This window comes from Aspergillus piperis, assembly GCF_003184755.1.
Source record: "Aspergillus piperis CBS 112811 unplaced genomic scaffold BO85scaffold_1, whole genome shotgun sequence".
NCBI classification, from domain to species: domain Eukaryota; kingdom Fungi; phylum Ascomycota; class Eurotiomycetes; order Eurotiales; family Aspergillaceae; genus Aspergillus; species Aspergillus piperis.
The window spans coordinates 943,062-961,176 of NW_020291591.1; the positions used below are offsets into that span (position 1 = coordinate 943,062).

General features: G+C 49.8%; 7 protein-coding genes across 7 annotated transcripts; 4 read left to right on the top strand and 3 right to left on the bottom strand.

Moving 5' to 3' along the window:
* Positions 1–218: 218 nt before the first annotated feature.
* On the bottom strand, positions 219–1,373 carry BO85DRAFT_9159 (uncharacterized protein). Its single transcript, XM_025665783.1, has 2 exons — positions 983–1,373; positions 219–882 (listed from the first exon to the last, which is right to left on the bottom strand). Exons 1-2 carry the CDS (start codon positions 1,155–1,157, stop codon positions 428–430), a joined length of 630 nt encoding a protein of 209 aa, XP_025520757.1. The 5' UTR covers positions 1,158–1,373; the 3' UTR covers positions 219–427.
* Positions 1,365–3,722, top strand: BO85DRAFT_410150 (spermidine synthase). The gene is made up of 3 exons (XM_025657464.1): positions 1,365–2,524; positions 2,574–2,868; positions 2,923–3,722. The coding sequence occupies exons 1-3, from the start codon at positions 1,590–1,592 to the stop codon at positions 3,319–3,321; spliced, it is 1,629 nt and encodes a 542-aa protein (XP_025520758.1). The 5' UTR covers positions 1,365–1,589; the 3' UTR covers positions 3,322–3,722.
* Positions 3,723–4,057: 335 nt separating this feature from the next.
* On the bottom strand, positions 4,058–6,144 carry BO85DRAFT_9163 (dynein family protein). The gene is made up of 6 exons (XM_025665784.1): positions 5,853–6,144; positions 5,602–5,763; positions 5,149–5,531; positions 4,998–5,091; positions 4,320–4,948; positions 4,058–4,251 (listed from the first exon to the last, which is right to left on the bottom strand). Exons 1-6 carry the CDS (start codon positions 6,007–6,009, stop codon positions 4,105–4,107), a joined length of 1,572 nt encoding a protein of 523 aa, XP_025520759.1. The 5' UTR covers positions 6,010–6,144; the 3' UTR covers positions 4,058–4,104.
* Positions 6,145–6,466: 322 nt separating this feature from the next.
* BO85DRAFT_9218 (uncharacterized protein) lies at positions 6,467–7,658 on the top strand. Its single transcript, XM_025665794.1, has 2 exons — positions 6,467–6,619; positions 6,685–7,658. The coding sequence occupies exons 1-2, from the start codon at positions 6,564–6,566 to the stop codon at positions 7,496–7,498; spliced, it is 870 nt and encodes a 289-aa protein (XP_025520760.1). The 5' UTR covers positions 6,467–6,563; the 3' UTR covers positions 7,499–7,658.
* Positions 7,483–9,628, bottom strand: BO85DRAFT_444173 (phosphatidylinositol-3,5-bisphosphate binding protein HSV2). The gene is made up of 5 exons (XM_025658958.1): positions 9,107–9,628; positions 8,989–9,027; positions 8,823–8,920; positions 8,413–8,769; positions 7,483–8,348 (listed from the first exon to the last, which is right to left on the bottom strand). Exons 1-5 carry the CDS (start codon positions 9,213–9,215, stop codon positions 7,818–7,820), a joined length of 1,134 nt encoding a protein of 377 aa, XP_025520761.1. The 5' UTR covers positions 9,216–9,628; the 3' UTR covers positions 7,483–7,817.
* An 851-nt stretch (positions 9,629–10,479) lies between these two features.
* aspA (putative septin AspA) lies at positions 10,480–12,333 on the top strand (the record flags this gene model as incomplete). Its single annotated transcript, XM_025662012.1, has 5 exons — positions 10,480–11,047; positions 11,113–11,229; positions 11,288–11,375; positions 11,434–12,036; positions 12,093–12,333. Exons 1-5 carry the CDS (start codon positions 10,795–10,797, stop codon positions 12,331–12,333), a joined length of 1,302 nt encoding a protein of 433 aa, XP_025520762.1. The 5' UTR covers positions 10,480–10,794.
* Positions 12,334–13,680: 1,347 nt separating this feature from the next.
* Positions 13,681–17,448, top strand: BO85DRAFT_464835 (HET domain-containing protein). Its single transcript, XM_025662013.1, has 2 exons — positions 13,681–14,690; positions 14,752–17,448. Exons 1-2 carry the CDS (start codon positions 14,115–14,117, stop codon positions 17,227–17,229), a joined length of 3,054 nt encoding a protein of 1,017 aa, XP_025520763.1. The 5' UTR covers positions 13,681–14,114; the 3' UTR covers positions 17,230–17,448.
* Positions 17,449–18,115: the final 667 nt, after the last annotated feature.

The window sequence follows — 18,115 nt, forward strand, 5'->3', positions numbered from 1 at the left end:
CACGTGACATCGCCAACGCATCCAGTATTGTTCCATCTTGGATTTAGTTGCTTTGTTCCATAGGTATGTCCACGGAATGCAAAGTCATCATCGCTAAACCAATGTATAGCAAAGAGCACTGCATTCTCATTGCGGCATGAGGGTGACAAGCCTGCCAAAGCAAAAGCCTTGAGGCATTTCCCTTGCTCATTTATGACAGCTCCGATCGTGTGCTATGGACATGAGCTTGCCCATTCAGCGGGAATACACTGCAAACAAGTGCAGCAGAAACTTCCGCTCCGAAGCCACAACCGCAAAGCAGTTGAACAACCGAGGACCTGCAGGTAAGCGCATAACTTGAGGGAGAACGCTGAGCGTAGATAGCCACCAGAATTCCGAGGCAAGTCACAACACCCGGATGAGCGATATCGGAGTCCTGATTTGACCATCAGAAATCCTGAATACCAGTTTCGCCTTGTAGATGGGACTTGACTTCTCCATCATCTACTCCTTCAACAAGCCACTCTGGTTCTTCATCGTCAAAATACTTTTCCTGCTCGACGTTCCAATCGTCGTACTCGTCATTGTCATCAACCGAGGTATAATCGAAATCGCCGTCTTCACCCCTTAGGAACCGCAAGGTCATCTCCCATCGCCACGCCTTCTCCCCTTCTTCCTTATTCGGGGGAATTTCGTCTCGATCTTCCGCGAGAATCTCTCCGTTGGGTCCACGAGTATAGCTGAACATGGCGTGAGGATCAGGATGGGAAAGAGCCTCGAACTTGGCCTCGGATCTACATAGGTCCGCTTGCAGCACACCTGAGAAGCCTTTGGCACGTCCTTCGGCCTCCCTCTCGGCTGGAGTCTGGAATCGACGGATTAAGCGATCATACAGCAACGGGTCTGCAGGGCTGGCATATTAGCTTGGCTTAAACATCCCCTGTCATAGACAGAGCGACTGAATGTGACACCAATCAGTCTAAAGGAGACAGAGCGAGCGGACCGGCTAGCTCGAGATCAGCAGAGAAATACTCCGGGTGCATGTCCAGATAGCGCTTGCGCCGGTTTTTGATTTTCGTCGCCGCAGATGGTGACTGGGTTCTTTTCACGGGGTCTGACTCCATCTGGGAAGAGTCTGCCTCAGGAGCGACGCCCGTACCCATGGGAAAAAGAGGCATAATGGGCGTAGTAGTTGGATCAAGGTGGATGATGACGATGGGAAGTTGAGGAAGAAGAGAAGCGCGGCGAGACACGCGGGGAAACTAAACCCTTTCGGGCCGGAAGCGCGCGGACGGCAAAGGGAAATTATCCTCAGCGTCAAAACGTCGCCCGAGCGAATAATGACCGTCCGTTGATCAGTCCGACTTTCTATCTGAAAAGTACCGGTAAGACTAGTCTGGTTTCACTCGGTTTCACAACGTGGGTCCCTCAGGGATATTTCTTGGCTCATGTTGTGGCGTTGCATTGAAGCTCCCCGCCCCAGCTCTTCCGCTGTTAAATAGAAGCCAACAAACATACAGTCGCGAGATGGACCTAGACTAATTGGTTCCTACAGAAGCTCTCAATTGATCGGTCTTACCGGATTCCCTCAGGGTCGGAGGTCTGACATTATGTCTTCCCTAGCTGGTCTTGTCCAGCCCACCACCAGACAGCTGCTGACTGGCACTGCTCTGCTGTTCTTGACGGCATTCTACTCGCCACTGACGGTGCTGATGCTGACGCCAGTATATGGCTCGGCTCCTGCTCATATCTTCCATGGCTATGGAGTGGCACTTGTTGGCGCTGCTGGATGGTTCCTTAAGGACTACATCCAGCGATTGACCGGCCGCCGGGCTCTTTTCCTGCTCCCTGTTGTGGCATTCTGGGTTCCTACCCTTCAGAGCTTCTTGTTCGCATCAAGCTCCGTGATGGGAAACCCCTTCGGAGCTGTAGTCACCGAGGTCATCTCCTACTACCCTTTGCTTCTGCTCTCTGTGGCTTGTGCTGGTAAGCTGGTGCAGTCGGGCTTGGATCTGGGCCGACACGGTGATGCAGTCGCTGAGCACGTTCCTCTCGTGGTCTCCTATGTCCTCTACAAGACCGGCGAGAAGTTCGCCAAAGCATTCCTGGCCAAGTTCATTGGAACAACCTTCTTCTTTTCTCGCGCTGGTCTCCAACTCTTGCTTCCAGTCTTCTACACCGCTATTGCTCCTTCCAAGTTCCTCCTCTTCGCTCTTCCCTCCCTTCTGTTCTCCATGACGTCCAATGTCCACATGAACTCTGGAGCCTTGAACTCTTTCCTCAACGAGGAGGGATTCGCCCTTGTTGCCCGCCAGGACTCCACCACCGGCTACATCTCCGTCTTGGACAATCTAAATGATGGGTTCCGAGTCATGCGTTGCGACCACAGCCTGCTCGGCGGCCAGTGGACCAAAATGCCCAACAACTACAACCCTGCCGTTATGGATCCGATCTACTCGGTCTTCACCATGCTCGAGGCCGTCCGTCTGGTTGAAACCGACCACGGCGAGCCCCGCGTAGATGCCAACAGCAAGGCACTCGTCATGTAAGCTCATCAGCGACCCCCTCTTATTCAGACACCTAACCTCTCCCAGCGGCCTCGGTGTCGGCACCACCCCCTCTGCCCTAATCCACCACGGCATCGAGACCACCATCGTGGAACTCGACCCTGTCGTGCACAAGTTCGCCACCGAATACTTCCACCTTCCCTCGAACCACATCGCCGCCATCGAAGACGCCACCGCCTTCGTGAAGCGCACTCCCCCAGCCCAGTACGACTACATCGTCCACGACGTCTTCACCGGAGGCGTCGAGCCCCTCGAGCTCTTCACTCTCGAGTTCCTCGAAAGCCTATCCTCCCTTCTCAAGGACGACGGAGTCATCGCCATTGTAAGTTCTCCTCCCCTTTAATCTCCCATCACCCCTCAAACTAACCCCCCAAAGAACTACGCCGGCGACATCTCCCTCTACCCCGCCGCCCTAACCGTCCGCACCATCCAATACGTCTTCCCGACCTGCCGCATCTTCCGCGAAGCCTCCGACTCCGACCTCACCACCGACTTCACCAACATGGTGATCTTCTGCAAGAAGAGCTCCGCCACGCCGCTCACCTTCCGCGACCCCGTTCCGGCCGATTACATGGGCAGCAAATTCCGCCAGATGTATCTGATGCCTAAGGTTGAGATCGATGCCAGTCGCTTCGAGACTATCGAGAAGGGCGGTCGTCGTGTCCTTCACTCTATGAACACCCACCTGCTTCATAAGTACCAGGATCGGTCGGCTCTCGAGCATTGGAATATTATGCGTCATGTGTTGCCTGATTTTGTTTGGGAGAATTGGTGATGGTTTTGATACTATACTATACTTTCGAGTATGTAATTTTTTACTGTGTCTCTGAGAGATAGATTGATTAGTGGTTTTCGTTAGTGTGGTTTCGGATTTATGTATTCCTAGTATTAGGTGTGGTTTCGGGTGGTTATGCCATAATATAACTTTATAATATCATGATTTAGTTTTGAGTTTGGGAGACTACTATAGTGTCTGTTCTGTCTTTAAAATCACGCCCGACACAGAGTATACAAATGAAGCTATTCAATATCTATTCCTCAATACCCACAAGTCAGACTCCAAAGCAACGCTAACGAAAAGAAGTCTTTCAACCAACCATGTTCAAGAGCTAAAAAGCAAGCACCGTAAAAGAAAAGCAGTGAATACTATCGAAAAACTTCATTCATCTTTCTCCGACTCCTAAGAAAAACAATCGAAAAAAGCCAGCCTAATCCATTCTGGTATCACAAACAGCAACAGCAGCAGCAACGAGAAAGCAGCAGCAGTAACAACAACGAGATGTCACCAAGCCAGCCAGGCCACAATTCCCCCGCGTTAGTTATAATCACTCATTCCAAATATGTTATGTATGTACTGCATCGTGAATGTGTGAAAATGAAAAGAGAAAGAGGGAATAAAAGTGAAGAAAAAGAAAGGAAAAAGAATAAAATTACAATCCAACATCAACATCAACGTGAACAATGACCGCCATAATGACAGGAATAAATAAAAAAAAAAGAAGAAGAAACAGCATCTACTACCCATCGCCGGTGTATCGGTTTATCTTTTTTTTTTTTTTTACGCTGATGGGCTGCCGCGGGGACTTGCCCCGGGTTTCTTGACCAGGCCGGCGAAGAAGTTCGCTAGTGCTTGGTTGTGGGCTTTTTCGTCGCCGGCGGATGATGAGAGAGTTTCTTTTCTTTGGGAGCGGCTGGCTTCACGTTCCTGTTTGGGGTTGGGGTGGTTAGAGATATGCTGGGTTGGGATAGGGGATGGTGAGGGGGTAATCTTACCTTTAGCTTGCGGAGCATGTCGTCTGCGTCGACTTGGATTCCTCCCATGTTGAATTGTACGGGACCGATATGTTCATTGACTCGTCCGTTGTCGTCTAATGGGGACATCTCGAGCTGGGGCACCTTCTTCGCGGCGCGGTCTTTCTCGTCCTCCGCCTTCAGTTGCTCTAGGACCTCGAGCTGCTTCGTGAGGAAGCTCTGCATATCGGATGTGTCCACTTCGATCTTGTTTCCGTTCCGTTGGCTGCCTGTTAGAGCCATTGATGTGTCGCGCTTCGGGTCCTGGATGGTTTGCTCGAAGATCGCTACGGCGCTGGTTCCGTCGTCCACTGCGTTTGCTGTTTGTTCGTCGGAGTTGCGATCGTCCACGCCGTTCGTGAGTGGCTCCGGGGGATCCTGAATCTCGATCGACCATGCTGTCGATATGCCTTCCATGTCAAAGCCTTCACGGATGATTCGGATCTTGCCCCAAGAATCCCAATTCGAGGGAACCAGGATCTTGTCCCGGTCGATCACGTTGTGCTTGAGGGACTGTCTTTTTAGGAGAGAGTGTATGCCGAGGGAGGAGTGTATTAGGCTCTGCAAGGAGTTTGCGAGGAACGGGGTGGTGTAGATCAACGATGCGCCGTCTGTTTCTGTTAGAACCGGATCTCAACTGGTATTGGCTGCTGTACTTACGCTTAAGTAGTAGTGTTCTCATGAACTGGAGGATGAAGTCGAATTGCTCTTCGTGCCATCCGTGGTCCTTCTCCAGCTTTTCAATCTTGTCCGCCTGCATAGAAATTGTCAATATAGAGACTTGCCGGGAGCCTGAAGTAGTTCAACATACCCCTTGGCAGACCACACACATGGGGATTCCAAGTCCCTCATCCCATTCGCCTGGCCCCAGCGGTATCGTCACAGGGCCTCCGGAGCTGGTAAATCCTTGTGCCCCTCCTGAACTCGGATCCGTGCCTCGTTTCCGGTCCCTCCACTCTGTGAGATTCTCTTCCATGACGATCTTCGTCTCGTCGTCGAGCGATATCAGCACGTGTCGAAGAAGACGGACCCATTCCCGGAGTCGCCGAATCCATGTCCATGGGTCCGACCAATCCAGTAGGATCACGACGAGTGTTTCCGGAATCGATTGAGGGGTCAGGAGCGGCTTGAGGAGGGGAGCGAAAGATAGAGACGGTTCAGAGAGTAGGTATGCAGAGACGCGCGCCAGAGTATCTATTCGCAGGAACACCTTTTGTTTAGCCACCCAGAGCCCACCAGTCAGCCAAACTCGAGGAACAATTACCTTCGTGGTCCGCATCCAGCACATCCTGATATGTATATCCCAAAGCGAACTGGTTGGCTACCGGCGGTACCCTCCCCTTTCGCTTATCGTTCGACAGACTAGGATCGGAAGAATCGGCGGCGAGTGTGTCTAGAAATTCTCTTTGACTCTCAGGCGTGCCTCCTGCAAATCAGTCCAAGTATTAGCGACCCAGCCCCAAAATAGTAAAATGTCTATGCCGCTCGACGGCAGCAGAAACCAGGTCTTCGCACCTAAGATAAGCAGATTCTTCTCAGGCAAACGCTTTCCATTCGCGACACTATCCAGCATGGAAGACCAGATGTTCTTCTTGGGTCCATCCTTGCTCGACGGCCGGCTATTGTTTCCGGTGCCGAATCTGGAGCCGGGGATCTGGCTTGACGCAGACATCGTCTGTTCGATTTCGACTAATTTCAGTTGGCGCAGACCATGCCATATAACGTCCGAATAATTGTGAAGCTAGTCCGACGGCTTTGACGCGTGAGCCGCGGAGTTTGGAGGAGATGGTGGATATCGGTCCAGGCAAGCGGATTTGGGGTCAGGGGAATCTGGCGTTGGGGACGATCTCTTGTAGCGATTAACGGCGGGTCCGTGGCCAAATTGCCCACCCGGATGAGCGGTATCGTAGGTAAGCCCGCTGTTGCTCTTTGAATCACACAGATGGTGGGGGTTGTCAGTACAAGAGGAAGGCGGTTTAGTCGAGAAATATGTTTAAGTTGCACTCCAGTAAACAATCCAAAGTGTCGGCGTTCTTGCGGGTGGGACCCTCCCGCGGAGCCAGCCCGTGATGAGCTGAACCCGCCAGCTTTTCTGCTGCTTCCTGTCCCTCCTTCTCAGCCACTCACTTTCTTGCTTCGCCGGCGCAATTCAGCTGTGCTCCTATTTAACCTTTTTTTCGTTTCCGAGGGGTGTATAAGCTCGCTTCTGCGGCCCTCTATTCAATAATGAATAATATCCGCCAAATTCAAGCGCTCAACAAGCGCGAGCTTGAAAATGCCATGTATGTCACGCTTATTTGCAGCTCAACCTATTGGTCTCTTTGCTAACCATTGTGGACTGCCTCAGATCCCCGGAAGCTTCCTGGCACGCAGACTACAGAGACACCGCTTACATATACATCGGTGGGCTACCATACGATTTATCCGAGGGTGATATTATAACTATCTTTTCGCAATACGGTGAGCCCGTGCACATTAATTTGGTGCGCGACAAAGAGACCGGAAAGAGTCGAGGCTTTTGCTTTCTGAAATACGAGGATCAACGCAGTACAGATCTCGCTGTCGATAATCTTGGTGGGGCAACAGTGCTGGGGAGAGTGCTGCGTGTGGACCACGTGAGGTACAAGCGGCGCGATGACGAGGAGGAAACAGACAATGTCGCAAAGCTCATGGGTGATACGGACACCAAGGATCATGATGACAGAGATACAGATGATGAGCGGAGAAGACGGAGGAAGAGAAGGGGAAGCGAATCAAGGGAAGAGGAGCCCGCGAGACGGCCTCTGCTCAAGGAGGAGATCGAGCTACAGGAGCTGATCAAGAACCACGACGAAGAAGATCCAATGAAGGAATTCCTTATCGAAGAGAAGAAGGAGGAAGTCGCACTCGCTCTGGAAAAGATGCGCAGCAGCGAGAAATCATCTCGGAGACGTGACAGCCGTGAGAGATCAAGCCGCCATCACCGTTCTCACCGCCGGAGACACGACGACGACCGAGATTCGGAGAGAAGACGCAGAGATCGGTCGCCCAGAAGGGAAGAGCGATCTCATAGAGCGAGGTCTCCTTCTAGGAGGGAGAGGTCCGACAGAGACAGAACGCCAGTCGCGTCGCGATCTCCCGACTCCCGACGCTACAGAGATAGACATGATCGACACCGTTAAATGTCTGGAAAAGCTATCTAAATATTAAATATGCTAATGAGGACTAAGTCTCTTAACTGATCCTGGGAAAAAGCCATCCAATAAAAGATCTCCAGGATCTTCGTGGCCGAATGCTGCAGTCCGCGCCTGTTCTTGAAATGCAAGTCTGCTGTTTCATCATCCTGCGCCGGCTCATGCGATATCGTGTCCATCTCAGAATCAATGCTGTGGCATGGGTACATGCATACGGATCTTGCCTGCATCTGGAACAGCTACTACCTTGATGCAAACCGAATAAGTAGTGCTGCGAATAATCACTCTTTATCCCGCCGACAGAATTTCAGCTGCCTCCCAAATATCTTTTCCAGCCCTCTCTCAGGCAATACCGCTTTCCATCGTCCCCTTCGCGCAGAACGAACTTCTCCCATCGACCATCCCTGCCGGCGCCGATAACAAGGATGGTCCTATCGTCGCGCCAACCTATCACGCCCTTCGACGGGCTCCCGTATGAGTTACCCAGTGGCGGGACATAATGCGAGCCGGGTGGTGCTTCCTCCCCCATTTCAAAGTGGGCGCTTGCGAATGAATACACATCAGAGAATACTCTTGGCAATAGTGGAATTTTCCCGAGAATGCCCCATTTCTGGTTTGTTTGTTCTTCGGTCGGGGAAGCTGCAGCTGGAGTACGGTTCGTCGGTAGTCGGGGATGCGGAAGGTCGAACACGTGCAGGGTAGACTTATCCGAAGTTACAGCCAGTAGAAGATTCGAGGGCGAAATGGCAAGAGAGAATATCACCGCATGATCAACACCGCGTCGTAGCTCGGCCATTTTGGTGCAGTTAGCCGTAGAAAAGACCCGGACCAAAGTGCCCTAGATAGAATGCGCCTGGTCAGTAGTCTACGTCGCATCCATACTAGTAGGGGTAGGGGCGTACCGCTTCACTCGCCGTTGCCAACACTTCACCATCGGGACTCAATGTCATCGCGCGCAATGGCGTGCTGTGTGCAGGGATGATGCTGACATTCCCCGTCTCAAGCTCTACCAGTTGGACCTGGCCCGGAGACCGACCTGGAAAGGCGAGCACCTGCTGCCCTAGACAAGCCAGTCCCAGTGGGTTATCCGTTGTCTCGAAATATGAAAGCTTCTGCGGAGGGTTCGAGAAGGCAAAGATGTGGATGCTATTGAGGAGGGCGACAACGATGCGCGACTTGGACAGTCGGACGCCCAGGACCGAGGTGCGGAACTCCAGCGTAATTACTGCTTTCTGTCTTGCGTCATCCCAAATGACCAACTGCGACCGCTGTGTGAGCATAAGCTGGGCAAGATAGATAGGAGTCTGCGCACCTTATTCTGAGGGAACTTTGGCTGTCTCCCTCCGCCAACGATAGCTAGGTAGTTCGTCTGGCCAAGCATCTTGACTACCCCGATGCCGGCATTGAAATCTAGATGGAGCGAACGGCATTAGTGATACGGAGCTGAAGGATGGTGGGGTTGAAGCTATCATGTATACCTCTTGATACTCTGAGCTCACATGGGTCGGTATTGAAGACTGCATCGAGATCATATTGTTCTTAGCTTGGATATCCCGGAAGGAAATCTATTGCAGGAAGGGCATGGTTAGGACCTACCACAGAAGCCGGTGTCCAACCCAACTGCGAAGCAGGAGGTATCATTATTGAATGTAGCAGAGAGTGAGAGTGGCCCCACAGACTCATCGATAACTTGTCGGGTGTTCATTCTGGCCACCAGGGAAAGAGGCCATCAGAGCTATGGATGGTAGAAAGGTAGACAGGAAACTAGAAGATCGACAGCGGTCGCTGACCTCACCCGAGCATCAGTAACGTAGATAAGGCCCGGGGGTCCGCTTTTGGCTGGGGGGATGCCGGAAGGGCAGCGGATGCCGGGCCAATAGACTGTCTGCGCAGCGTGGTGATGTTGTTCAACGGAGATCAATGCACATCATCTTACACCCAAACAGAAGGCGACGAAGAACTTCTTGATATACTTCGGCGAAGATGATCGAGAATAAAGAAAAAGAAAAGAAAAACATGTAGTGACAAGGGCGTGATTCGAACCCGCGCGGTTAGTCTACCGTTTTGCGGTTAGGAATATTCCGTAAGTCAATACTAATGTCTCGGAGCCATTGTTTCAGGCCTGAGGCCTAAAATTCCAAGCTTGTATGGTATTTGGGTAATTGCTTACCGCTACGGCGGCCCGCAGCGACCCACGGCGGCGGTGGAAACGCCTTCTGCTGCCCCCGACCCCTGAGAAGAACTGGGGAGAGCACAGAGGCTAGTAGCCAGACATTGCAGCAACAACCACTTATGCTTTCATTTAGTTGACTGGTCGCGCTGTACCTCAGAGAACAGGTTAGCGGATAATATATGAGTTGGACTAAAGGAACAAATTCCCTATCGAGTCATAGCACTGGCCGCCGAGTGGAGACCTGAAGTGTGTTCTCTCTCAGTGAAAAGACAATAATTGATGATCAAGGCGTCCCCAGATTGGACAGGTATTATAATGAGTGTTGAAAGAGTACGTAGGTAGGGAGATACCCAAAGACAAGGTCTGGGCATACTAGATGGGATTCATACTGTGTACATTGAAATCGGCAGCTATCTACCTAAGCAATTGAACAAAGCGTTCGTAAGCATGTACCTTAAGTTGCTTAGTAGGGGGATAACTACTAGACTCCATTTACTCCATACAGGAACCGTGCCTGGGAGCCCGCTATCCATGGGAGAGTAACTGAATTGTTTAGAAAAGTGGGAGTGGTACGACCAGTAAGGTATCGATGTATCATCGGTTACATGAGATACCAATATTACCAGCGACCGATCAATCTGGAGAAAGAAAGAGGGCGATGATTGGACCGTTGGGGACTGCAGGGTGAAAGGGGGCAGTTGTGACCGTTCCAGAGCGGTAAGAAATTGTTACGAACAGGAAAACGGGAGGGAGGAAATCCCCCCCTTAGAGAGAGTCTAACAAATCCCCTAACTGCCAGATCAGTAGCAAGCGCCAGCCAAACGGCTCTTTAGTCCCTCCAGCTTGCCCAGAGAGAGTCCGCCCGTCGTCGAACCTCAGGGGAGCAACGCAGCCATTCCACATCCCATCCCATCCACTCCTCCATCTAATTCATTCAACCTTCATTCCACCTCTCTTGTTTTCCCCCCCCATTCCTTTCCTTTGGCTCAAACCACCTTCGTCCTTGTCTCTGCCACTCGCTTTCTCCCTCTATTTTCTTCAATCTCTTCTTCTCTCTTCTTTAATTTCCTCCATTCCTCCCCTTTTAATTCACCATGTCGTTCAACGCGGTATGTTACTTCCTTCCCCTTTCTGGCCTTGTTGCTCTGAAGCCTATCCATGCTCCTTCCCCCTCCCACTCAACCCACCCCGTCCATTGTCCCTGGAACCGTCGTTTTCTTTTCATTATCTGTCTTCAGGCTCTCGGCCAGAGATTTGTCCACGATTAATTTCTTGCTCTAATTCCCAGATGAAGCTCCGTCGCAAGAAGAATGTCAAGAAGGGTATCCAGTTCTGTCTGATGGTCTGTGGTGCCAGCGGAACCGGTATGTGCTGCATCATACAAACCAGCTTCGATTGCAGAATTGACCGAATTCCCCCCTTTCGATAGGACGTACCACCTTCGTCAACACTCTTTGTGGAAAGAAGGTCCTAGAAGGCAAGGACTGCGACGACCCGGCCAACGCTCACATTGAGGAGGGTGTCCGCATCAAGCCAGTCACAGTTGGTAAGTCACCGCCATCTGGACCACCAGCATACACGCCACTAATGAGATCTCGAAAAAGAGTTGGAATTGGACGACGAAGGCACCCGCATCTCCCTCACCATCGTTGATACCCCCGGTTTCGGAGACCAGATTGACAACGAAGCAAGGCACGTTGAACTTGGCCGTCTTCTCAACACCCCCTACGAATACTGACCGTCCCAACAGCTTCGGCGAAATCGTTGGATACCTTGAGCGCCAATACGATGACATTCTTGCGGAGGAATCACGAATCAAGCGTAACCCCCGCTTCAGGGACAACCGTGTTCACGTCCTGCTCTACTTCATCACACCGACCGGCCATGGACTGCGTGAGCTGGACATCGAATTGATGAAGCGCCTTTCCCCCCGTGTCAACGTCATCCCCGTCATCGGCAAGGCCGACTCTCTCACCCCTGCCGAATTGGCCGAATCCAAGAAGCTTATCATGGAGGATATCGAGCACTACCGCATTCCCGTGTACAACTTCCCTTACGATATCGAGGAGGACGACGAGGACACCGTGGAGGAGAATGCTGAGCTTCGTGGTCTGATGCCGTTTGCCATTGTTGGCTCTGAGGACTTCGTTGAGATTGACGGCAAGAAGGTGCGGGCCAGGCAATATCCTTGGGGTGTCGTGGACGTTGAGAACCCCCGTCACTCGGACTTCTTGGCCATCCGCAGCGCTCTTCTTCACAGCCATCTCGCAGACCTTAAGGAAATTACCCACGATTTCCTCTACGAAAACTACCGTACTGAGAAGCTCAGCAAGAGTGTGGATGGTGCTACGCCGTACGTATACCCGCTTGCCATTGTCATGGTCCGCTAGAACGAAAACTAATGCATAGCCACAGTACACAAGACTCTTCGATGAACCCAGAAGACCTAGCATCCCAGTCCGTTAGACTGAAGGAGGAGCAGCTTCGTCGCGAGGAGGAGAAGCTCCGCGAGATCGAACTCAAGGTGCAGCGCGAGATCGCTGAGAAGCGCCAGGAACTGTTGGCTCGTGAGAGTCAGCTGAGGGAGATCGAGGCTCGCATGGCGCGTGAAGCAAGCCAGAGTCAGATTGATAGCATCAGCGATGCTTGAGCTCTTCCTGAACCTGTTCCCCGGAGGGAGACGGATCTTGCATGTTGACCCCGGACGCCGTTTGTGCCTATGTAATGAGATTCGTGGCACGGCAGTTGTGACTGTCGACGGGGGAAAGATTAGTCGACCGTTTATTCACGTTAATAGCTTCTTATCCGAGAGGAGAGGGGAAAATGCAACGTTCCGTTTATCTTGACGACTGGCAGCATTCCCCTTTGTTCACTCAGAGGGTTGCGGACAAGAGGTGATGGAATCCTGCTGCTGCTCTGCTCTTTCCCTCTCCCAAATTTTGGCTTCTTCCCATGTCTTCTTTAATCTGGTCGAAAGATCTCCGAACTGTTTCGCGCTGCCCATGTTGCGAAGCTTGGGGTCAGAGATAGCATCTTTTTAATTTGCTGACAGTTGTCGCTGAACCTGCATAACCTCCTTCTCATTGCCCATCCCTTTTTTTATTTTTTTCCCATTTCTGCTTTTGTCGATGAAACCTGTCCCAATCTCAAGCAGCGCAGCAAGATTCCCTCTTTTGTCGTTTCATATTCCTTGTGCTCGTGGTTCATGTCTTAATCTTATCATCATATGTCTTAGTTGAATAGTAGTATATGAGGACAAAAGACCCGAAGTTTTCCCTGGTATGTAAGTTCTGATGGCATGGTGAGTAAATGTTCTATTCCCCATCGTGTCTACGCAGGACTAGGAACATTGCACGTAGAGTCATTACTACAAGAAGTAAGACACAACACATTGCCGTTCAGACCAGCATCAGATTCCAGTCTTGACCCTTCATTTCTTGGGACCCAGCATAATGAGTTGCATAACTTCATTATGATATTATTAGATAAGCATCAGATGTCTCTTCTGACCGTGTAAGCCATGAAACCTAGAGCGTGTTTGCCATCTATATGATAAGTGGTGAGGATTTGGCTTAGTATTCGACGACTCTGAGCCTTTTTTTACTGATCGTTAGAGCTCTATCTCTTTAGGAGTATGCTGAGAGATACTGATAATAACCCAGTCGTTGAACTGCTACAATATATATCTAGCAACAAGACCCACTTCAATGCAGTCAATCATGGATGGTCATGACATGTACTCACTATACTACTGATCTATAGTACTTAGTCCTTAGTATATCATCTATCCTCCCATACTGGCCTTGTCCGAGTTAGCTGTAACTGGCTTGAATAGATGCTGGCAGAAAATAATTCCGCCTATAACATCGACAGACAGAGGGTGTATATTGTTTCTATTTTTATTTCAGAAAAAGCAATTCCCAGTCCTTTCCTCGCTCTCTATTCCGTATAGTCTAATTGTGCGTGGCAGTTATACGCCAAACTCCATGGGAACGATCCGGACTTGGTTGCGGTATACTCGGTATAGAGACATCAAACGGGGAGAGATAAGAACCGAAATTACGGTCTATAATTCCACTATCCATCTCTCCATCTGTCTAAGAGGAGTGAGAAGAATCTCATGAGATTAGTAATGTTGTTAGCATTGATCGGCCTCAGTGTACCCCGCCATTCAGCCGCACCAACTCAGCGCCATGCACCTTCCACTTGTGAGTTAGCACCCTTGTAGCTAATGGCCAAAGAAAAGCCCACCCCCCTCCGAATTCATCTCCATTCTCTTACGCTACTACACTGGTCAAGGCGTTGGGACATATCTCTCCGTCTGCGCTTCAGACAGACGCGATATATAGTTTCTGGTCTCCTGGCCAGCTTGTCGAACTTGAGGTTCATACGATCTTCACTGAACATCGCATGTGAGACTTGAATCGCACCATGTCTCCAGAACTGGCACGCAACCCTGTTCTGACAGGACCTGCCTTTACCTACACAGAGCTCCCGCGAGAGTCTCCACATCCCACTACTCGCATGATACGCCTTCTGCCGAATAAAGATAAAGCTGCCCAAATAGAATGCGAGATCTTCAACTATGAGTTCATATTAGATACGAGCGGTGGGGATTCACACATATACGAGGCGCTTTCATATGTATGGGGAAGTGGCACGAGCTCCCGAACGATTATACTGAACGGCTGCCGATTCCCTGTGACTGAGAATCTCTATGTTGCTCTGTCCTACCTCCGAAACCGGCAGCTTGAAAGAATAGTGTGGGTTGATGCTATATGCATTAATCAGAGTAACCGGGATGAAAAAGCCCAGCAGATCCCATTGATGAGGGAAATTTATGCACAAGCTCAACATGTCATTGTTTGGCTTGGTGAGGCTTATGACGATGGCGATAGAGCCCTTGAAGGACTCCGGTGCCTGGTGGAAGGACAGGATATAGATATTGAGGGGTGTGGAAAGTTATGCGTGAATCTGTTCCAAAGAGCTTGGTTTCGCCGTATCTGGGTAAGATATTACTCTGTATATTTTCCATCGTCAGAGGAGTGTCAACTAACAACAATAGTAGGTTCTTCAAGAGGTTGGCGTCGCACGATTCATTTATATCATGTGTGGCTCAGTTCAGATAAACGGACATATCTTATGCGAAGGCCTCAATAAACTTAGTCTTCCTCCAAAAGATCAAGACATGATAGGCCCAGTCGTTTTTCTTATTAAGGGGGCGCTTTTCCGGCCAAGATATGAGCCCATGTCACGAGGAACTCTTACTATTGGGGAGCTTGTGGGCATGTACTGCTTCCACGATGCTACCGAGCAGCATGATAAAGTTTACGCACTTCTAGGCTTAAGTGCTGACCCGATGACACCCGCTCTGACGCCAAACTATGACTTCCCCTGGAACAAAGTGTTCAAGCAAGTTACCAATCACATTTTCCCAAAATGCTCTGTGGAAACGTGGCCTGAATCAGATATAGCCATCATTAGAGGCATGGGCTGGGCGCTAGGCCATATTTGCTCTGTACGACACGTATCAGACTTCGGCCAGCAAAAAGTGAAAATGTACTTGAATGACACTGCCCAATTAGTTGGTTATCAGAGCGACTGGGAAACTGATTGGGAACTTCAGACTTTTGCACAGTTCTTTGAACCTGGTGACATAGTTTTCCTTCTTCATGGGGCGTCGAGACCAAGTATCATTAGACTTTGCAGAGACCATTTCAGGATCATCACACCTGCCGTGACTCTCCGCAAAAGACGCCCCAGAGAGTCTCTGGAAGGAACATCTCGAGGATGGCATACACCGGGTGGATTCTTTGATATCTTACTGGCGTGGAGAATTCCTCTGAATAACGATACTAGGTCCCAGAAATGGCCTGAAACAGAGCTTCCTGACATGGTTCCAGCCTATCAAGAACAGTCCTTTGAGGCGGAATATAGACGAAGCAATATTACCCGAATCATGGTAGGCGTTGCCATGGAAGCATTGGCCTTAGAAAAGCCAGAAAATGAGGATATAGCGCATTTGCTCGTCTCGAGTGGTACAGATAATACAACTGCTTCGAAATTGACTAAGGCATCTGGAGAGGATATCCGATCCTCTTCTGACAAGATCTTGCAAAGCTTCTTCCAAAGTGAGCAAGACGATGTATCAATCTCTCAGGACATGGTCAAAGCAGTGGCAGAGAATTATGGACCGTGTGGCTATATAATCATGGAGCTCCTTTTCCAGCTCCAAGGATCTAGTCTTCCCATCTCTGAAGAAGTGATCGAGGCAGCAGCAGGAAACTTTGGAAAATATGGAGATCAGGTTATGAAGGCTATCTATCGCCACCGTGGAGAGTTCTTCCCAATTTCCGAAGAGGTGGTCAAGGCAGCGGCAGGAAATACTGGAAGAAAGGCAACCAAGATATTAAAGCTCCTCTTCAAAGCACAAGGGGAAGCCATTCCAATCTCAGGAGAAGTACTCAAAGCGGCAGCAGCAAACCGCTCAACCCATGGGTTTGAGATTCTGAAGATTATCGTTCACCATCGTGGCCAAAATCTCCCGGTATCTGAAGATGTGATTATAAACGCAATAGAGAATGATGAGTGGGGATACGACAATATACATTATCTCTTTGAATGCTGCGATAGGAAAGTTCCACTTTTTGAAGAACTAGTTAAGGCAGCAGCAGAAAGGGACGTGACGTTTCTGAGATTACTGCTTGAGCAAGGAGAGGAAAGCCTTCTAGTCTCCGAGGAAACGGTTAAGGCAGCAGCAGGATGTGTTACTGGGAATGAGTCCCTGAAATTACTCTTTCAATATGGAGAGAAAAGTATTCCAATCTCTGAGGAGGTGATTAAGGTAGCGGCAGGAAATGAGATGTATGAGAATAGAATCCTGGAAGTACTCTTTCAGTACGCAGAGGGAAGCCTTTCAATCTCTGAGGAAGTAGTCAAGACAGCAGCACAGAATGAGGGCAGTGGAACTGCAATTATGAAATTCCTCTTCCAACAGAAAGGAGATAAACTTCCAGTGACTGAAGAAGTGGTCAAGGCAGCAGCTGGAAATGAGGGCTGTGGACATGATATCATAGAGTTACTCTTGCAACAGAAAAAAAGAAGCGGACTTCCAGTGACCGAAGAAGTGGTCAAGGCAGCAGCTGGAAATATGCGCCGTGGATTTGTTATCATGGGGTTCCTCTTTCAACAGAAGGGAGATAAACTTCCAGTAACTGAAGAAGTGGTTAAGACAGCAGCAGGAAATCCGTGGTATGGATATCTCATTGTGGATTTAATCCTGCGAGTGAGAGGGAATAACCTTCCAGTGACCGAGGAACCACTTGAAGCCGCGGAGAATACTCGATGCAGAGCAACGATCCTGGAAATTTTGCAGCCAAAAAGAAGCCTTCAGACAACGGTCACCGAAAGCCCAGAAGTCCCAGAGATTTCGGAAAGTGCAGAGAGTTCAGACAGTCCAGAAAGTCTCGAAGATCCACCAAGTTCAGAAAGTCCCGAAAGCTCGGAAAGTTCGCTGTCATCGGATGAATTGGACGAAGAAGACTAGAGTGAGATAGTAGTATAACAATCTACAAATACTACTCATTGGAGCCTGTAGCAGCCGTTTGGGTAGAAAATCACCAGGAAGATCCTGCTTGTTTAGGAAGAGATCCGTGACCCCTTTCTAATCAATGACCAGGGATATAGAATAGACCTTGGAGACGTCCAGCATGAAAGCTCTCAAAGCTTAAAACCAATAAGGCTATGAATATCTGCATGTATAGAGGCCATTGAACCGTATAGACGATTCGCCTACTCATTTTGGGATTGCTTATACGGAGTTAGGAAGCCTTAGTACTACTAGGATAAGATGTGGTGTTATCTACTTGACTGCTCTGCATACGAGCACGAACATAGTATACATAGGAATGAAATTCACACATACAAAAGACTCAAAACACAGATGCCCCGCTGAGTGTTTTCGAATTTCGCCATTCTCCAGGGATCATGTGGATGGACTTCGGGTATAAGAGTAATAATATCTATGGAGGGACGCATATACTGCTATTGGGTTGCCAGGCCAGAGTTAACCATGTGACCGGGTCCCTTGGAGGCCAGGAATAACTCAGGTGACAGTGTAGAGCCCAGGAGGTGGTTAGGTAGTGAGCCCGTGATGGGTGAGGTGGCATTCCAGGCTCGAGCCATGACTAGTTAGGATCTATAGTCGCAGTCTAACAACCAATTGGATAATAGTGATTGGATAAGCATGTGGTATGGATGCGCTTCATTGTACAAAGATAATTTGATCAAGCTGACCTGATACAGACAGATCGAAGTGACAACATGGAGGTATTATAAAAAGAAGATCCTCGGTTCAGCTCAATAAGTCAAAGTGGCCGCAAAGGTCAACGAAAACTGAGCTTCAAAGAAAAAAAAAGATGCAGTGGATATAT